Below are 21,609 nucleotides of genomic sequence, written 5' to 3'. Positions count from 1 at the left end.
TATATATACATATATATATATATATATATATATAACATTATCTGCTAGGGTTTCGATCATTGCGAACGCTGGCTTCCGTTAAATCTCGCATCGTACTTCATCAATTTCGCCTCATTTTCGTCTGTTTCGTCGACTTTGCCTGCTTCATCGTGCTTCGTCGACGAAGGAGATCGCGCCTCGACTTCTTCTGCTTCGTCCTTCATCCTTTGTCGACTTCGCGTCGTGCTGTCCTCGTCGCGCTTACTTTGTCTGCTCGTTTAAGGACGATTTCCGTCCGGCAAGTGAGCAGAACGTCGCAGTGTCTCGTGCATACGGGAAGGATCTAGATAGCTCCAAGCAGTAAAGAAGGCGTTAACACAGCTCTTCTCTTTGTTGTAAGTAACTTGCTGTGATGGAGCTTCCCCATTCTTCGATTGAACCCAGCAAAATCTCTGTTGCCCACGTTATGGGTAATCCTCCAGAGTAGACTATGGCCATGTTCTACTCAAGTTATAATTAGAATCGTGATGGTACAGGTGACTGATCATTTATTAAGAATGCAAGCAAGAATAGTGAGAAGTCAACACTCTTTTTCTCTGAGTCAGAAATTTCAACCCTGACTGACAAATTCAAATTTGCTCTCATTGGGAAATTTCAGTGGGGGCACCCAGCTATGAAAGTTATCAGGAAAAGTTTTGATGACCTCAAATTAGCAAGAAAGTAGAAGTGAGACTCATGAATGGGAGACATGTATTGATTCAGTTAACCGTGCCTGAAGACCATACTCGTATTTTCTCCAAAAAATATCTTAACATTGCTGGTAAACCAATGAAGTTACTCAAGTGGTCTCCTGATTTTGACCCAAATCATGAACTTCCTACTGTACCGGTATGGTTAAGTCTACCTGGTCTCAAGCTGCATTTTTTTTATCATCAGGCTCTTTATTCTATTGGTGTCATACTTGGGGACCCTATAAAGCTAGATCTATCAACTTTCAACCTTGTCAGGCCATCTATGGCCAGAATATTTGTGGAAAGAGATATTACTTTGTCTGATGTTACTGAAAGTCTGGCTGGGCACAACGCATAATGGATATTGGCAACAAATCGTCATTGAGCATAGACCTTCTTGTTGTTCTCATTGTAAGATTTTTGGGCATACTCTTGATAAATATCATAAGTTTCACCCTAATTTGAAATAGAAAGATCAAGTAAATAAGAATGGATCTATGAATATATATATATCAACTAGAGAGAAAGCTACCACAGGTACCACAGGACAGATTTTGGCACAGGACAGATTTTGGTGTCTGATTTTATTGCCCCTGTTGTTACTGTTACTGTAAGTGATGTGATGTTGGCACCTTCAAACCCCATAAAAAAACAATACTGATGGACTATTACCTATAAATGATAGTGTTCAGACTGATAATCAAGAGAGCCTAGTAGCTCCATTTCTTCAAGAAGTATCCGGTGTAGGGCAATGTTGAGACAACTCATACTTCACATATACTAGAACATATTGTGGGTACTACGGTTGGTATTCCTTCTGCTTCAGCTCTATCACCCCATCAGATTGATTCTTCGGATGAGGAATGATAGATCTATTCAAGGAGGAAGAAGAAGAATGGAGACCGACTCCAACTCGGGAACATACTGGATGATATATTGGTTACTACTAGCAATGACAATCATCTTACCAACTTATTAGCTTGCTCCTTCCCTAGAACTAGAGGCAGAGGCAATACCAAATTGGGTCGCTCTCTAGCCACCTGATACTATGTATTTCGGCACTGTTAGGCTTTTTATTTTAGTATCTAATGTATTTTCTGTTTCTTCTAGTTTTAAAATCTTTTATGGTTTTTTTTGTGGGCAGGGAGCCATGCTTGGGCCCTCCCACACATTATATCTGTATTTTTCTTTCTATTTAATATATTAGTCTTTTTTGGGCTTTCAAAAAAAAAAAACACACACACACACACACAACACAACACACACACACACACAAACTATATATGCATAAATGCATGCATGTATATTAGACTAAGAAATTGGTTTAAGAGACACACACACGCGTGCGCGAACTATATATGCATGAATGCATGCATGTATATTAGACTAAGAAATTGGTTTAAGAGACTGAAAATTGATCATCACCAAATTAGATCAAATGGCTATGATCCGAACTTAAGCAAGTTTAGATTAGCTTGAGAATGAAGTATTAGCAGCCCTATGCCACATACATTGGTGAAAGAGATTAATGAATTATAGAAATAACTTTACCTCTAGAATCAACATGATTACATCACCATCCCAATGTCATATATTTTCAAAAAAGAGATGTTGACCACTACCTTTTACATGAACAAATATTCCGATGGAAATAAAAATAGTTCAATCATATGTAAGGTATCTTCTATAACTATTATCACAGCAGAAAATGAGGATGAAAAGCAGTAGTTATGGATGGAAGTATTTACCATCTGCTCAATAATGGGACCAGCATCAAGTTCTGGAGTTACGAAGTGAGTTGTCGCACCGATCAATTTAACGCCGGAATCATAAGCCTGCTAAATACAAGAAAGATTAGCTAACATACGAATAACATAATAAAAATTCTAGCAAAAAACATAAATGGGAAAAGGAGTTCAAAGTTTAACCTGCCTGGCAGGATTGCTACCCTTAAATGATGGAAGAAGCCCATGATGAATGTTAATTATATCTTTACCATAACTCTCCAAAAAATCAGCAGAAAAAATCTGTAAAATTAGTAAGTATCAATTCCACTGCAGTAAAATAGGCAGGAAACATAAAACATGCTATAAAAAAAATTAATAAATAAATAATAAATAAACTGATTTATAGATTTATGCAACATAAGAAAATTTTCTAGCAGATTCGATTACTTTTATTTAAATTTTCATTGATTTAGCAATTAGGGTTATCTTTTTTTTTAAATGAGAAAATATGATTTTTAGAATTTTTTTATCTTAAGTATGGTTCTATCTTCAACGTTATTTCAATAAAAGAGTGTTTGATGATTATTATTTAAATTATTGAATTAGAATTGAAAATTGAATTTTATCTTGAAACCCTCTTTTTCTCTAATCTGGTGGCGTCTCTTCTCCTTTTCTAGTTTCTCATTTAACGTCCAATATTTCTCTCTCCTCATGTGATATCACTACATTACTGCAACAACAATCGGTCCCCCCTTCTTTTTCTCCCATACTACTCTTTCCAATTCCTATACATCTATGACAAAAATCAAGTTAATTTCAAGAGAAGAAGTTCAATGGGATGTACAAGGTCTTATCTCAAATTAGCATCAAGTCAATTTTTCTCCAACATCAATTTGGTATCAAAGCTAAACTTATTTATATTAGATGTATTTAAACCCTACTCTAATCCATATAAATCCATTTCATCTATTACCATGACCTTGGGAAAGCTAAGAAAAATGATTGTATAAGATGTATAGATTAAGCTTGTAAAACAGATTATAAATTTAAAAGTTTGTCCACGGAGCTACAAAATGTTTTTAGGTTACTTTAGATGTTATTAATTTATTGGCATGTTTCATCGAATTTCAAACACAGGCACGAAACAATTTTGTCAATATAGTTTAGATATAGGTAAAAAAAATGTATTGTACAATTTCTAAGCTTCAACATCATTTAGTATGCGAGAATAGAGTAAACAAATTGGTTCTTAAAATTTATAATATTTTGGATTACGTATTTACGTTAGAACTTATTTTAGCTTCATTTAACTTAATCATTAAGAATGTTTACCTTAAATTAGATTATAGGATTTTAGGCTTCTCACAGATGACAGAATATATGACTATTAGTTCATTGAATATTTTTTATTTGAATTCAAATTAATTTGTTGGTTCCTCTCTCTCTTACCAGAGATGTGTACCATCATCTACTCTCTTCCTCTAGCCTTGGGTTGGGTACCCGTTCCCTCAAGTTCAAAATCATCAAAAGAATCATTACACTGACGTCTTCTGGTTATTACAACAATGGATGGTTGCTGTTGCTTCTTGTGGTGAAGGGTCATTTTGATGCTGTTGTTGTGGATAACTGGTAGTGCTCATCAGTGATGTGTAGTATCACTGGTTCTTGCTATATTCCTTTTAGGAAAAAAGTTAGGAGAATAATGAAGGTTTATACCAAGTAATAGGAAAGAATCCAAATCTGGTCGACAAAATGCTACCATGTAAAGTTCCTCATGCAAGAGATTTCCATGTAATTTGTTCTTCACAAAATCCATTTCTCATCAAAACTATTCTAATTTCCTTCCTAATCCATGCTTGCACCCAACATTAACTCTCTCCCTGATTGCTTGCAAAGACTGATTCCACCTCCTAATCTCTTAGGATTATTAATTTTTTTGTCTCTTCTGTCCATAATTTAATCATCCTATTTAGGCTTATAAACTATCATCATGCTCGTTATAATTATAATAAGCATCATAAGTCACGTTCATATGAATATCATAAATTGCACTTTTCACATCCCTATCGTGAACCTTTTGATGACAACTATTATGATATAAGTAAACTAAAAACCCACTTTTCTTATGATGATACTTGATACCATCATTAAAAACATCAAATTGAAAAGGCATGTGCTTCATTTGGGAGAGATAGCCTACGTCTCGAATTGTAGGAGCTTATGTATTCGTGTTGTTTTTTAAAATAACAATATTATTTTTCCAATTTTTTGTGAGAAATTCAACTGGGATTGTACCATTTTCTTAATGACGGGTGCAATCAAAGATGGGCACCATTATTGTTGCTCCTTCTTGACCTTTTTTCACCCCATCATCCACTTATGGGTTATCCTAGCTAACCCAATGTGCCCCTTGACTAAAAAATGCAGTTATGAGTGGAATAGTGTCGTCCTTAACTAGAGAATGAACCACTGGATGGTCATAGTCCAAAATGATTTAATACACCACTAAGATGGTATGATATGGCACTGATTAAATTAAAGTAGCATTAACAAGCCCAAGAGAGGATCTCAATTGACCCAACTAATCCCTAAGGTTTTGTTTCACAAAACTTGGCCTAGGTTGCTTGAATTCATTTGATTAGCCTCAGCCAATCCCATCAACCTAATGGAATGTAGTATTCGTCGTCCCGACACATTTACATAAGGCCAATTCACCGTCATATGCCTCATTGGGCCTTAACCAAGCACCATCAACCTCTACTCAACCCAATTGAATCCTAACTAAAAAAGATTGGCTATAAAAGCACAAGGTTGATCAATAGGCTTGAATTTATAATGTAAAGTCTTAGCAAGCCTATTTAAATTTTTTAACTATGGCTATTTCTTTTACTAAGTCTAAACCACTACCGAAATAACTCACTCCATTGACATAAATGAGCATCACTTCAAGATTTATCAAGCATACCATACTTAAAAGCATAAGTTCAGCCATGACTTTTAGCTGATTCAAGTTCCTTGAGTCCTTATGATAAACTCAATAAGATTCCCAAACTTACATAAGAATTGCAAATTAATCCTAATTTGTAGTCAGTCACCCCTAATTGAACGGCCTGTTTTGATCAGGGCAAGCTTATTAAATCACTTAAATTTAGTCAATCTAATGTAGACTACAAAGATTCTGTCCACTTAACCCATTCACACAATTGAGTTCAAATTGTGTCACGTCAATTACTTGGCTTGATTAAGCCAGAGCACAAGCCTTTGAATCAAGTCTAAGACACTCTTAATTTCACTTTAGCATAAGCCCAAATAGACTTGGATCTGCGAGTGGTCGAGTCATGCTAAGTACGCTAAAACTCATCCCCAAAGTCCAAACCAACCATTTTATCCATTTTCTCGCATCAAGTCTCACACTTGAATCAAGCTAGCTAGTTCTAATCCATCTTCAAACAAAACTTAATGTGCAGTGATCCATGAGCCTTGGTACAAAATTTCATCCAAATTGACCAGTTTTTTTATATCTATTAAGACCATTTAAAAATCTCTGACTTTCCCATTACATGAATACACTATGCACCTCCTAGCTAAGCACCGAAAGTTAGCAACCCCGCCTTTCATTCATCCTTTCCTATAAAATTCCAGATGAAATCATGCCAATTATCCTTTTTTAATAACTCACACACACCGGTACGTGCTAAGCCTTCAACTCAAGAACTTGTGGTTGGAGACTCAAACACCAAACCACTATGCCAAGTGAACTGCACAAGGGGAACTGCCTTCTTTGACTAGTAGTTCAAATTTAATGTTTACCCGTAACCATAAAACCATGGAAATATGATATGGTTGCATCTATGAATATCTACATGAATTTGTATATGTGCGAATGTATGCATGTATGTTTGATTAATAACTTGTAATTGGAGATTGAATCAAATCAACTTATAATTAGACTTTTCTCAAGTAATTGGAGATTGAATCAAATCAACTTATAATTAGACTTTTCTCAAAACCATATCAAATGAATTTGAGATGATCCTGAGCCAAATTCATTTTGAAATTGAATTGTTAGTAGCCATATTTACATCAAAAATATAAGCACAACTAATCCACATTAATGGAGCTTAGATATTTAGAAGAATACCTGCATGTATCTAGCAAGTACAAGAAAATCCGTGTCTTTAACTAAATCCAAAATCTCTTGTTCTCTGTTGTTTCCATTATCAATTGGTAGATAATAATACGGAATTCCATGCCTCTCAAGGAAATTCATAACGTGTGTGTTTGGAGCCCTGTTGTGATTGCTTCAAAATGATATTTCATGTCAGTCGCCAAAATTTGCTAATGGTAAGAGAATCCATTTTTTTGCACCTTATTACAGAACTTATATCCAAAGGAAGCCTACCATCCTGCCAATCATGCAATACATCCACCAGACAATGGTCCTGCAAGTGTGACAATTAAGACGATGGAATCTCAAAGAGCAAGTTATTGAAATTTAAATTTAGAGATGATTAAAAAAAAATAAAAAGAATTTTAAATTTATAGAGGAATCGCATGATGCTTATGATATATTTGTGAAGCTTATGACTCAAGAGTGATGCAAGGATGCAAAGAAACCACAAGATTAGTCAACTGAGCAAAAGCCCAAAATAGATCGACAATCAACAAGTGACAAATTTAGTCTTTGAGTTTTAAAGTGCTCCACTTCAGTCCCATACTATTAAAAATTAATCCAAATTCGTTAGGCTGAATTTCATGGTTAAAGTGACCATAAACTTTCAGGGTATTTTAGGAATAAGAATTTTAAATGAAATTTTATTGGAATTATTACTTTGTTTTCATATGTAAATAATTTCAATTCAAAATATGAATCCATGACTTGAGAAGAGCTGAAAAAGAATCAAGGATAGAATACAGACCGCAGTCCCACCTGCTTTGAAGCAAAAAGTGCAATCTTATACTTTGGGTCAAGATCTGGGACCCGAACAGTAGATCTTTTTGCATTGAAGAGCTTTCCTATGTTGGAGAAATCATTCAGCATCGCATTGTGGGGCCAACGTGCGGGATCAAAAACAAATTCACTGCAAATTTGTATCAATTTTTATCATCAAATTTCTAAAAACTGGGAAAATAAAGCTTATTTAAGCATCAAAAAAATGGGTACAGCATTTGAAATCCACCTAAATTAGACATGATTTAATTTGTTCAGAAACTTGAAAGCATCCAAGTTTGGCTATTCACATTGAAAGCATAATACAAATCAGATAAACAAACAAATTCTTCATTGAGGACTTTGTTTTCCAACTTCATTAGTATAAAAACTACCATAAAACCCCCAAAATGACGGAAGGCCAGTTATAAGTGCAAATTCAAAGGGAAGACATGAATAGAATGCTTATCGAGCAACAAACAGAATGCTTTACAATTTTCAGATTTGCATCAGCCAGAAACGCAAGTCCAACAGTTTTTGTTCCAATGCTAGAATTTCAAGAGAAGTTTTATTTAAAACGTTAGGATGACAAAATTTTAGCCAGAAAAACAAAGTAGGAAGAATTCCAAATTTGGGAACACGATGAGTACTTAAAACAAGAATCTACTAACAAAAAATATTAAAATTTTCAGTAAGATTTTCTTTAGCTCTACTAGCTTTTCTGGCACTTTAAAAAGCATTAAATATGAGTTCAGGATTTTTACCTGCCACTGACTAACCCATATGATGTAAGAATATAATTGCTACATGAGAAGTTATTACACTTAAAAACCCTGGACAAATTAAAAATATATCACAATGAATTACTTCTATTAACATAATACTCTAGCCCTATCGATGACAAGCCATTGATTGACCAACTTTGGAAGGCGAAATTACTAATCAAGCTCAGATAATTATGCTCTCGGAAAATGAATATAATTACCTAACTCCAACCCTTGCCCCTTAAACTGCAACCAGGGTTCTATAGAAATCACAACAATCAACCACTGAGAACAACAAGCACTTGAAACATTGCTATTTATAAAACTAGCACCCTCTTCTATCCAACTTTTTAATTCGTCATACATATATACACTCAATTCAAGTTCCATTCAAGTTAGACTTTGCTTATCAGTTGGCGCATCAACTTCCATAAAATGTCTATCAATCAAAATTCCGATTACAGAGATTTGGAGCCAAATTTATGGTTCTAGAGAGAGAGAGAGAGAGAGAGAGAAGGAGGAGGAGGAAAACCAACCTTCTGGAGTAGAAAACCTGTTTATTCTCAGGAACGAAGACATCGACGAAATGAATGTTGGCGCCGTGCAGAGCGATGCATTCGGAGAGCTTGGCGACGATTCCCACCTCGTCCTGAACACCAACAGAATTATATCGATAATGAGAAATCAGCCAAGAAGAACAAGAATAGCGAGAAGAAGATTAGCAGAAGCCTACAGGGCAATGGAAGACGTGGATTCCATGGATGAGGGATGGTGAATTGGAGTACAGCGGGATAGTGGAATATCTAAAGCTCCTCGTAGCTCGGACGAAGTTCGACAATGCTCTCCTGCGTAAAGCCATGGCCTTCACCTTCTTCTTTTTCAGAGCTCTGAGAACTAAAATCTTACTCATTTCTTTATCGAGCCTTTGTAGGGTGCAGATTTAAATCTTTTTATTTATACTAAAAAAATATTTAAATATAATTTATTTTATTTTTAATTAATAATTAATTGAATATAAAATTTTATAGCCTTAATGAAAACTTGTATATATATATAATTTAATTATTTCGAAATAAAAAGAGCCGAACACGAATAAATAAATTTTTGTTAATGTTCTGCTCGATTATATATTTTGTGCTCGACACATTTTACTTTGTGTACGAATCGAACACGAGATTCTTAACGAGCAGAACATGAAATTGTTTGCGAACAACAAGCCATTTTGAGTGCCCTAATGCTGAGAATCACAAAATGGGTCTGTAAATCATCTGATTTATTATGCTTTAAACAAGATCATTCTTTCATTCCCTATGTATTAATAACTTATTTCAGGGTACCATCATTGTCTGATAAATTTTCTTATCTGTAAAGAGTAAAGAGGCATAGCATATCGAAATTCAAAAGATTAATATTTAATAATATAATATTAATTTATTTTTATTTAGAACTTATCTTGATAATATAATACGAATTTTATACTACTTATCCAAAGCTTCAGAACCAGACAAAAGTTTACAAGATCACATCATGTGCTTCGAAGGCAAAATCCATGCATATTGCAAAACCATAAATACATACCAATAAAGCTACATATTCTTGGAAAATATCTACAAGCTGTCAAACATTAAAAAACTGAACTGAAGTGTACAACAACAACATTCCCTATTTTCATTCCTTGCCTCAAATATAACCAGATCAGGAGAAAATATGGAAGAAAATATGGAATGGGTAGCTTGACAGAAAAACAACAAGATCATGGTTTGCTTGATAATTTATTTTGTTTATCTCGCCTATATTTAAGAGCAAGAAGATCTCATGCATCTGTCCTACGACTGCAATCTCACAAATAGTGCACTGCTGACCTATAATCAGGGGCGGAGCCAACCTTTTTTTGGGGGGGGGGCAAACTGCTCTCCTATACCCAATATGATATTTCAAGAATGACCAAATTTATCTATCAGAAGAAGCAAAAAAAAATTATATTTTCATACAAGTAAAAATCTGAATTTAAAAGAGGGGCAATTGCCCCCTAAACCCTAACCTGGTCAGCTCCTACCTATAATGGATGTTTTCACAACCCAATTTGATATAACGTGTCATATTGAGGCGAGTTGCCTCGTTTCAAGATCATAACAGATAAATTATTACCCAAAATTTATTTACTTGTTTTTCTTAAATTTTTATAAATACAGAGTCATTAATATCGTCAAATATATAAAATAAAAAAAACACAAATTTCATTCAATCATATCAATATACAATAAAAAGAATATATACAACAAATCATGGTATAATCCTTCATCATAAAAAATAAATACCATCATGACTGTCTAAATTATAAATTAAGATACTGGCATATCTAATATCAAGCTCTAAATGAGATCATTAATCGCCCTAATGATGTTAGGAATATGAATTTAGTGAATTTAGCTCGAAGATCGTTAATCACTCGAAAATTGACTCGAATTTTGGCTCACATTGAAATAAATGAACCGAACTACGAGCTAAAATTATAGATTAATTTTTTTTAGCAAATTTTGAGCCGAACCAACTTGACTGGAAATCAAATAGTTAACAACCCCTAACAAATATTGTCCAAACATATTTGAGTACAAACAAAAATATAGTTTGAATAAAATTTAAACACACATGAAGAATGCGCAATTTCCAAAAATATTTAGAACACAAGCTTCAAGCCACAATCTGTGAATCAAAATCTGAAGCAACATAAAAATTTACAAAAAAAAAAAAAAGAATGGTAATAATATTCATAACTAGTGATGAACAAAGTGTTGCCAACGTCACCGTCACGATCATTTTATGACAAAACCGAACATGTGGAAAGGCCAAATCAATCTTTTTCCTGTAGAAAAATGGAAAAAAAATATTTGGATATTTTGATTTGAAACAAATCTTTGGGCAAATTTTCCCAAAAAAATATTAGAGTTTCTCTTCGATTGGTATCATTATGGGGGCATATGAATTCAGATTTCCCCAACTAAATTGAAATAGATTTATTTAATTCTTATTGAACTTAGAACATTTTTTAAAAAAAAAACTTAAATTGCTAAAATATTAATCAAGACATATTCTTACAACTAGAGTGGACTTAAAATTTATTAGATATACCTTATGATTAGTTGAATAAACTATTAAAAATTATAAGGTTGAGGTGCCGGTATGTTGCAATGCGAAATGAAACAAATGAATTTTGTAACATGGGAATTTAGAATAAAGGAGGTTAAAATGACCGACTATTTAAAGCGAGAATAAACGTTAATGGATCAAAGATGATGAACAACAAATACACAATAAATTTACCAACTCATGCGATCCTAAATCAGAGCTAGGGGTGTAAACGAGCCGAATCTCGTGTTCGGCTCGTTTATATTTCGAGCTCAAAAAGTGTGTTGGTGTTCGGCTCGATTGCTTAGCGAGCCGAACACGAGCCGTTCACGGGCCCTAATCATGTAGCCATAAGATGTTAAGGATTGGGACAAGATTTAAAAATTATTATTTATATTAAAACATCATTTGAATCTAATTTAATAATTTTTATTCTATTTTCTTAATTAATACTTATAATTGATTATAAATCTTTATAGCCTTGTAGTCAATTAAGTTTTTTAAAAATACTATTCATCAAAGAAATATATATATAACACTATATATATATATATATATATATAATTGATTAGTAGTATTTCGAGCCAAAAAGAGTCAAACACGAACGAACAAATCTTCGTTTGGGTTGTTCGTGTTCCGCTCATTAACTTAGCGAAGCGAGCCGAACACGAGCTATTCGCGAACAACGAGCCGTTTTGACAGCCCTAATTAGAGCTTAATAAAAACTCAAAATTAACAAAAACAGCCTGAGAAAATATCATAAATAAATAGATTCCGTTACGAATCGCTGAAAGTGCAGCCGATGTGGTTATATTTGAATATTTTAGACGCAGTTTTTACAGAATTCCATGTCTTATGCGTCTTGAGAGTAAGGAGAGCGTCAAAACAAAAAAAATTACCTCACAATCCAGAATAATGAGACTAAGATCCAGTCCATCTACCAATGGCTTCTCCAGCTTTAATCCTATCACCACTACGAATACAGAAGTGGAAATCTGAAACGGGTGCTTGAAACACCAGAACCACGGTTGAACCCATGTTGAATGCTGCCACCTCTTCACCCTTCTTAATCATCAATCCAACTCCTTCAGGTTCATATATTTTCTCATCCGGAGGTTCTGTATGCAGTATTTGTCGCTTGGGCCTGTTAGTCTTCAGTTCCGGCTCTATGTAAAGCTGTGAAAAGAAAGTTTATCCTTAATTAAGAATCTTGCGAATTAATAAACGAAGAAACAGAAATAAAATTAGAACAATGAATTTGTAAAAAAAAAAAAATTAAAAAAAACAATTAGTGACACAGATGGATTTGGCTCAAACAAACACATTCAACAAAATCACTCAAAAAGTAAGAAAATCAATCCAGAAAACCATATGGGCGAAAATAAAATCATCACTTTCCAAATCATATATTACATCTACAAGAAACTGAATAATGCCTTAAAGCCAATAAAGAGAACTATTTTCTGCTTCTCCTGAATTTTCCTAAATTGATATAATAATCTAAGAAATGCAAATCCATCTTTTTCACTGCATTGTCAGGCAGGGACGCTCATATCTGATCTAGTTTTACATAAGTAGTTCCAAATAAATTGTGCCAAGCCACATAACTTAGCACGATTCCAGTAACCTATTAATAGAAGGACGGGGGTGAAGACAAAATCAGGTGCAGTAATCTAGAAAGATATAAAGTTTTCCAAGTTAGTTATTTTTTTTTTAAATTGCATTTAGAACGTTTATATGAAGGCAAGTGCTATCAGCTGAGCATTCACTGTGTGGACATTCAGATAAAATCCCAATTAATGGATTGCATTTACTGTGTAACGTCATTAAAAAAAAAAAAGGGAGAAGAAAGAGACTTTGATGGAACCAATATTGGTTGCACCAATTGCTGCCATTGCCATAAATCCTTCTCTCCATCGACCCTCAAGAATCACCTGAAAAAAAAGAATTAGCATATAAGCAATTGATCATATTTATCATAAAAGTTTGAATTTCACACAGAAATTTTACTTTAAAAAAAAAGATTCATAAAAGCTAGTTAGTGAAGTTAAACTGGAAAAAGATTAACGGTACATCTTTAAATGGCTGACTAAGAAATATAATAAAATGGCTGGTTCTATTGAAAAGACTACCACATCAGTTTTAAAAAACTGTGACTCGAGGCTTGATCACTCCCTTAGGATCATTTTGGAGCCTAGGGCCGGATGTGCTGCAAAAAGTGAATTTTTAAAAGAATGGTTTGTTTGCGATCACTTTTGGCTTTTATTTTTTGCTTTTATTTAAAAAAAAATGATTGTTTAGTTTTTTTTTTTTTTTTTTGCATGCTATAGTTTTTTATTCTCAAAAACACACAAAACATCTCAAAGTTATCTTTAGTGTCTTTAAAAACAGCTAAACCCCCTACTATTTCATTTTGAGATATTTAATTGAAATAAATGGGATAGCTATCCAGGTGGATTTCAATTAAATCCGGATGACCAAAGTTTCCCGAGAGCCCAAGCACCCATATTTAATTACATCTAATATGAATATTTCCGTTTAAGAACCATAGATGCACTCTAGCTTTGAGTTTGTAATTTTAGATTTATGGCTGACGAGGAGCATGATGGGGATGGGCGGTTAACTTGGTTAAAATCCTACAGTTCTGACATCAAAGGTTGACCCCAAAAGAAGTTTTGAAAGACATCACCCAATGAGTTTGATTAGCATTCAAGAGATTCTACTAAATTGGGGTGGCCAGGTGTTCAAGAACAGCAAACCTTGCTTTGGCGAGTCCAAATATTCACATTTAATTTGGACCTCCTAAAGCTAACTGATATTGTTCAGACATTCGAAGTAATTGTTACGAGAGTTTAAAAGCTGGTTATGGAAAATCATCATGTCGGAGCTGACTTGGAGACAGAGAATGTTGTTGAATTGCTAATTCAATTTTCAAGTACAATTCGAGAAGGAAGATTCCTAAATTAAAAAAATAAATATAAACACCAACAACAACAAGCCTTTATCCCACTAAATAAGGTCGGCTAACTGAATCCTTTTTCTCCATTGTGTCATATTTAGTGTAATATTTTCATTTAATTCTAATAAATTAAGATAAAGTGTTATTTATTCATTTTTAAAACAATAAATAAATTTTAAAAAGAAAAACATGTATGAGGTAGAGGATATTTTTCACTAGATGCCTCAAATAAACAACATTTAAGTTGTTCCAAGTTCTAAGTTGAAACACAGTTGAATTATAGAAATGTTTCTAAAACTAATGCTTAAGGATTAATCTTAACTTGTTCAAGTGATTATTTTATTCACAAGTGGGTCCTGAAATTAGTAAATGTAAGGCTTTCAGGTGTTTGGTCTAGCCAGAAGGTTGATTGATTAATTCGGATAACATATTCACATATTTGGTATGAATTTTAGCTTTGAGGTTTAATGAAATTCAAGGCTTATTATCACTTATATTTGGTACAGAAGGCCCAAAAGCCAATATTCATGCATTTGTTACAAACTTGAGTAGAAGATTTATGATATGCTTCTGTGTAAAAGGCTTGGTGAAATTTGGCCCGATCTAGCAATAATGGTATGTCTTAGTACCTACCATGAAGTTTTAAGTATGAAGCTTACAGCGTCAACTTTGACAAGCACACGAAAGACTCAGCAAACTCGCCCGGAATAAAATTTTGACGGTTAATTTAATGCATTGTAATTAACCAACCCTTAAATCATGATGAAATTTCAATAACAACAACAACAACAACAAGCATTTATCCCACTAAGAGGGGTCAGCTGCGTAAATCCTCTCTCTCCATTGCATAATATTGATGAAATTTCGATAATATGCATGATATTGTATGAAAATTTAAATTCTCAAATCCATGAAGGAACTTTACCTAACTGCGGGGCCCAACTACAAGTCAAAGAGAGATTATATGTTCTACACCGTTTGTAAAGGACACTTTGTTTTCAAAAATTTTTAAGATTTTAATAAAATTTGATAAATATTTCAATATCAAAGCTTTGCTGTTTAGTTTCTTGAGTTTTGGGGGCCAACACAACAAAATATATGTTCCATATAACCTTTGGAAACTCGCAAAGGACTACCTCATGTTAGATAATTTTTTAGATTAATTGGACTTTCGGTGAATTTATGTTGGTACAGGGCAATTTAGCTATTTTTTGGGTTGCAGTAATTGGATAATTAGGCGCTCTTTACCAAATAAGCAAAAGAGGACACGCGCCTGCATATATAGATAGACAGAGAGATAGACAGATATGCTTTTTTTAGAATAAATTTTGCAATTTATAACAAAGTTTTATTTTTATATAATCTATTTCAATTTTTTCTAGCTTTAAAATATATGGTAATGAATTTTTCAAGATAATTTTTGGATATTTTAAGTCTTATTCATTCAGATGATTTGATGGGATAAAAGATGAGTGACGTAAATGATTCAATTACTATAAATGGACACACTCTCTCTCATTCATTCAAATTTTGTGATAAATGGTAAAGGATATGCAACGATCCCTCCATCCTTCCACTTGTTCTGTGTCTGAGAATGAACCAAGAGAACTAAAGGAATCATGCAAGCAAAAGTAAATTTTAACAGGAATTATACAGGTTGAAAAAAAAGGTTTAACTTACCCTCTCATTTTCAATGTGAAGGTTTCTAATTGTTCGAGTTGCCCGTTTATTCAAAGGGAATAGACGACCTGTAAATGTATCAAAATATCAATAATAGCAATTGGTTAAGAAATTAAATTGCAATAGTGATATAAATTGCCTTTAATAACAATGAGGATAATAGGGCAAAAGGTGGCGTAAAAACTTACAAAAAGGATTCTTATACAAAAAAACTAAAAATTCGATCATAAAAATGTACTTGATACACCACCAACAAAATTTCATCATCCAACACGAATCTCGAGGCATGACACGAATTTCAAGATGATATTTTAAGCAAGAAACATTCAAATTTTGATAAAAAGTCATCCAGAGCTCCAATTTCAGCAAACTTATAGTCAAACTGACCGGTTCGAAGAGACGGACCCAATGATATGAAAACTAATCCAATCCAAGTCAAATCAAACCCAGATCAAGTCATTAAAGCACAGTTAGAAGATTTATGAATACATTTGAAAGGTTAAACGACTATCAAATATAACAAGTTTATACTCAAATCGAGCGGCTCGACAAGACGAATCCAACGAGCCCAAGATCACTCAATTCTGACGTCATTAAGGCACTCAAATGTCCATTAAACGTCGTATGATCGAGGGAAACTCTCTGGACCGTCTGATCAAAATGGTTCATATTCATGCATTAATTGTACCCAGAACACTATAAATAGAGCCTCATCCCTCTCATGAAGAGGAGGAAGTCTAAAGAGAGCCCGATGTCTTGAGAAGAAGCTACAGCTCAGCATCACCACCAATCATCGTCGACCACCGCCAACCTCTGTCGTCGACCACTGTCAACCTCCGTCATCGACCGTCGTCGACTGTCGACGACCACCGACTACCGCCGACCTCAGACGACCACCGCCGACCGTCGTCGACCTCCACCAACCGTCATCGATCACCTCCATCCAGACGTCATCAGTCGACGTTGTACCTTGAAAAATATAGTTAATCTTTCATGTTTATGGAACAAGAGATTTATGTAATCATCAATCAATAGTGGATTTCCGCAACTGGGTCAGACCCCGTGGTTTTTCTCTTACGAATTTTCCACGTAAAAACCTTCTGGAGTCATCACCGTTTTTTTGTATTTTATCTGTGTGTGTGCTGAACTTTCGTACAATGCTAAGACGATAATTCGTTACTCTACCTCCGCGAATTTTTTAGCACGCATCAGTACTAAAACATGAAACTCAACCAAAACAATAGCAACAACATGCCTTTATCCTACTAAGTTGGGTAGGCTACATAATTTTTTTTCCTTCATTATGTTTAATGGAATGTCATTTTCATTTAATTTCAATAAATTAATATCATTTTTTATACAACATGCCCTAGTCTTTTATGGTCTGCCTATATCTTCCTTAACATAAGTCAAAGCTAAAACATCTACACTCCTACCTAGGTCATCAGATGATTGATGTTTAATGTAACCAAACAATCTGAGGGTAGGCTACATGAATCTTTTTTCTTCATTATGTCCTATTGAGTGTCATATTTTCATTTAATTCTAATAAATTAAGATCATTTGTTATAAAACATGCCCAAGTCTTTTTAAGTTTGCCTTTATCTCCCTTAACGTAAGTGAAATCTAAGAAATCTAATCCTCTAACTAGGTCATCAGATGGTCTACGTTTAATGTGACCAAATCATCTGAGACAGCTCTCTAGATTTATCAGCCATTGGAGATACACCGAAACTTTCACGGATATATTCGTTTCACATTGTCTTTAAGTGTAAAACCACTCTTCAACCCAAATCTCTCAATAAACGTATAGCTACCATTGTAGATTTGTTTAGCATAAATTCAAACTGATTTTGAGAAATCTTCATATCAAGTCTTAACCTATGTTCAATTACTCTCTCACATAATTTTAATGTATGGCATGTTAACTTAATTCCTCTATAATTAGCAAACTTGTGTGCATCCCTTTCCAAAAATAGGAATCAAATACTCATACTCCACTCCTCAAACATCTTTCTGATTTTTAAAATAATATTAAAAAGTTCAGTAAATCAAAAAATTCTCAAGTCTCGTAACCATTTCCACACTTATATTAAAATACTATCCGATTCAACTGATTTTTCACACCTCATTTTCTTTAAAGCTTCCTCGGACTCAATTTTACTACTACAATGGTAAAAATAAAATTGTTATTATTATTAACAGTATTAAGATCACTAATTGATGGAACTGTCGGTCAACTTTTTTATTTTGAAAATAATTTTTAAATATAAATTTAATATAATAGGCATATAGTTTGGGTTTTTAAAAGTAATATGTTTTAATTTTGAAAAAAATGAGACCAAATTGATCTCATTTGTCTAAAAATTTCTATATCGTGTGCGATACCGCGAATACTACATCTTCCCAAAAGATAAGTAAATACCTCGACGATGGACTCAATTCTATAAACTATGAGATTTGTGATATTCGTTTGGCCTGCGAACTTTTTTATGTGTGACCGACAAGTTTCCCCCTATCTAATATAAGAATTAAATATGGTTTATTTTACTTGGGTTCCAAATTTAATATAGAGGCAGACCCCTATAATTAATTACATATAATGACGGGGGTTACCTGAGAAAACTCTCGATAATAATCACATGTATTAATTTTCACAAATTTAAAGTTTAGGTTTTCACGGTATGACATGAAAAAGTAAGTGGGAGTGGCTCAAATAAGAACAGTTATTTCCAGGAGTCCAAAGAAAGAAAAAAGTAGGGGGTGTCACAGATCCTGAGGAGAAACCCCAGTGACTTCCCAAACTATCATAATCTGTGACTGAGGAAACAATATTATTTAAGTGTTCAATCCTGCCAATTTTATTATTTGTGACTTACATTTACATAATATCCGATTATGCAAATAGCACGCAGAGATAAAAGGGTTTAAGTCGTATCACACGACAACCTCAGAACCTAAGACAAGTTAGGACTTACGCTGCATAACATGATTGTACAAAAGCCTAAAGAGGGTGTGAGGATTTACGTCGCGTTGGGCGAGCTACCTCGAAATCATGTGTTGTTATTTAAACTAAGAAGAGAGAGATTGTTGAAAAAAATTCCCTTGTTGCTCGATCCAAGCTCCTTATCGTGCTGCCCACAAAACTGACTCCAAACTCCTCGTCAAAGTAGCGGTCCTAAAGCCTTAAGGTTCAAAAGGTTTTACCAGGTGCGTTTTAAGGTTTTAGTTTTGTTGTCATTCAAGCATTATGGGGGGGTTAAAGTTGATTAGAGCGACACCGGTTAGGATGTCACGGTTCCCTCGTTCCGGTAGCACTATTTTTTTTTTTGAGTTTACTTAATTTAAACGAGTTGTTCAACTCAATTAAACTGTAAAGATCTCGTTAGCAACCGTGGGTTACATTATCCGAGGGACTCCCGTAAATTCAAAAGGACGTGTTATGTTTTTTTTTTTTTTTGAAAAATATTTTATTTCGAAAATGAAATTAGAACTATGCATGCATGATATATTAAATCAAGAGTAAATTACAGTGATAAAAATGACCATAATTAAAATATACATGAGTACCTGGCGTATCTGTTGTTGTTGTTCCCGCTGAGTGGTTAACTCATAAAACATAAAATAATTTGTGGGGAATTTACATAAAACATTAAAATAAATTTGTTGTTGTTATCGCTGTGTGGTTAGCTCAAATCCCGATACATTGAGTTTCACTGTATGTTAAGTCATTACGAGAATTTCACTGTTTGATTTAATCAAGAAAGTTGTGAACCACATCTTTGTGCATCATCATGTCTGGTGTTTTAATCGATTTGTGAATTAATGTCAAGTGTTTATTTTCATCATTTATTTAAAAATTAGGTAGATAAGCTCTCACCTACGGTGTATTCATAAAATCTAGGAAGCCTCACATCTTAGTGCATCCTCGTGTCTAGTGTTTTAATTGATTTGTGGATTAAGGTCAAGTGTCTCATTTCATCATTCATTTGAAAATTATATAAATGGACTTTCATCTAGGGTGTGCTCCTAAAGTCTAGGAAGCCTACGCTTCTAACTTATACTTGAAGTAGTTTAAAGTGTTTTACCCTAAATTAAGTGTTTTCAAAATAATTAAATCAGAAACTCCTATTTTAACTTAACCATTGGGAAAGAAGCAAAACAAAATAAAAAAAAAAACAGTTTGATCCACCCTCAAAACTAGCAAACCAAAAAGAGGGGAAGCAGAAAGTGAATCGGTCCTAAAAGCGTTTCAATTCTTTCAACAACTGTAATTAAATAGACTCGAGAAGAGTGCACAAGTTTGTTCCAAGACTGTGTTTTGATCGACCCAAAAGTCCTCCAATGCAGTAGGAAAAAGAGATGCCCAGAAGTCACCAAATAAACTCAGAAAAGTGCGGATCAAAAGCCATGAGATGAAATTAAGAAACGCAACCCCAAAACCGCTATACGGACCCAAGAAGGGCAGCCCGTAAGTCGTCAAACAAGCCCAAAAAGTGCAGCAAAACTAGACCCTAAACAGTCCCAAGATCGTCCATTTAATGGCTTCAAAATCAGTATTTAAGGGTTCCAAAACAGCTCTCAACTGCTCCAAACAGCCATTTAACACTTCCAAACAACTACATACAGCTTCAACTCCTCCACAGTCATTTTACACATCCAAATAACTACCTACAAGCTCTGACAACACTCTAAAAGCTCTCACAGCATTCCAAACAGCTCTCCAAACAGTTCTAATAGCACTCTAACAGCTCTCACATCACCCTATATCACTACACAACATTTTTAACACCTCAAACAGTAATTCGCAGCACTACATAACATTTTTAACACCTCCAAACAGCAAAAGAAACATCCTCAAAATAATCCCAAGACGCCAATTTAAAGGTCCCCAAATCCCTCACCAAAACAGCGAATATAGAGCCCAAAACAGTGAGGAAATTGCGCAAGAACAGCCCTCATTTCGTATGTCTCTCGAATCGAATTTGAACAACTTTTTAGATTATCGCCATCAAAATTTTATACCAAGTTAAAGACAATACCAATATATTTATCCATGCATGAATAGGGTGGTATTCATGTAAACAAATAATAAAGTTTAGTTATTCGCTAAGTAAATACATAGGCATGGTATGATATGCATCCGAATTTCCCAATTTTCATTTGATCCATAAAGGTAGGAACAGTGGAAGTCCAAGATAAGATAACTAATCCAAAGTGATTTATCAAACAATGTCGTCAAAGCAAATGTAGTAAGCCGTCCCGCTAAAGGAGTGAATGAGGAAGCTTTTGTGGCATTCTTAGAAAAACACCCCCTTCCCTTTTTTTTTTAGTTTACTCAAGAAAAAAGCTCTAAGGGCTGCTCTGCTATTGGGACTACCTTTTGGACGTTAATTCTCACGAGGTTAGTAATAGCACCTTTACTCAAAGTTTGAGATTCAAAATGTCTAAGTTTAGGAAACAGACATGAAGCATTTTCAATGACAGGTATATCAAGTTTTCCCCATGTACACCTTTTCTATAGAGGATCCAAAGTATTGCAAACATCGAAACTTTTAGATTTTCACAAGCAAAATATCATAATCACTTTCAAGTTCCTCCAAAAGGCAAGTGCATTTTCAGATTTTTCAAAAAAGAACAACAAGACTCTCAGATTTTCATAAGTGAAATAACAAAAATGACTTTCGGATTTCTCAGAAGAGGCCACTGCACT

At 34.0% G+C, this 21,609-nt stretch overlaps 2 protein-coding genes across 4 annotated transcripts in view; both read right to left on the bottom strand.

Moving 5' to 3' along the window:
- Positions 1-9,041, bottom strand: part of LOC110029377 (formyltetrahydrofolate deformylase 1, mitochondrial-like) — a 20,712-nt gene extending 11,671 nt beyond the window's left edge. For both annotated transcript variants that reach the window (XM_020731644.1, XM_020731645.1), the window contains exons 1-7: positions 8,865-9,041; positions 8,668-8,780; positions 7,368-7,518; positions 6,806-6,879; positions 6,579-6,738; positions 2,639-2,737; positions 2,459-2,545 (exon numbers count right to left, since the gene is read on the bottom strand). In XM_020731644.1, the coding sequence (XP_020587303.1) occupies positions 2,459-2,545; positions 2,639-2,737; positions 6,579-6,738; positions 6,806-6,879; positions 7,368-7,518; positions 8,668-8,780; positions 8,865-9,041 (861 nt within the window). The remainder of the gene's footprint in view (positions 1-2,458; positions 2,546-2,638; positions 2,738-6,578; positions 6,739-6,805; positions 6,880-7,367; positions 7,519-8,667; positions 8,781-8,864) is intronic.
- Positions 9,042-10,921: 1,880 nt separating this feature from the next.
- LOC110029374 (phosphatidylserine decarboxylase proenzyme 1, mitochondrial) overlaps positions 10,922-21,609 on the bottom strand; it is a 58,837-nt gene continuing 48,149 nt past the window's right edge. The window contains exons 9-12 of one of the 2 annotated variants that reach the window (XM_020731640.1): positions 15,897-15,964; positions 13,114-13,191; positions 12,157-12,433; positions 10,922-10,994 (exon numbers count right to left, since the gene is read on the bottom strand). In XM_020731640.1, coding sequence (XP_020587299.1) covers positions 12,179-12,433; positions 13,114-13,191; positions 15,897-15,964 — 401 coding nt within the window. In that variant the 3' untranslated portion in view covers positions 10,922-10,994; positions 12,157-12,178. Of the gene's footprint in view, positions 10,995-11,989; positions 12,434-13,113; positions 13,192-15,896; positions 15,965-21,609 lie in introns of those variants that run through there. The other variant, XM_020731639.1, reaches the window with a different exon arrangement.

The sequence above is a fragment of the Phalaenopsis equestris genome, unplaced genomic scaffold (assembly GCF_001263595.1).
Source record: "Phalaenopsis equestris unplaced genomic scaffold, ASM126359v1 Scaffold000568, whole genome shotgun sequence".
NCBI classification, from domain to species: Eukaryota; Viridiplantae; Streptophyta; class Magnoliopsida; order Asparagales; family Orchidaceae; genus Phalaenopsis; species Phalaenopsis equestris.
Note: the sequence above shows the minus strand (reverse complement) of the source record. Positions and strands in the feature narration are given on the sequence as shown.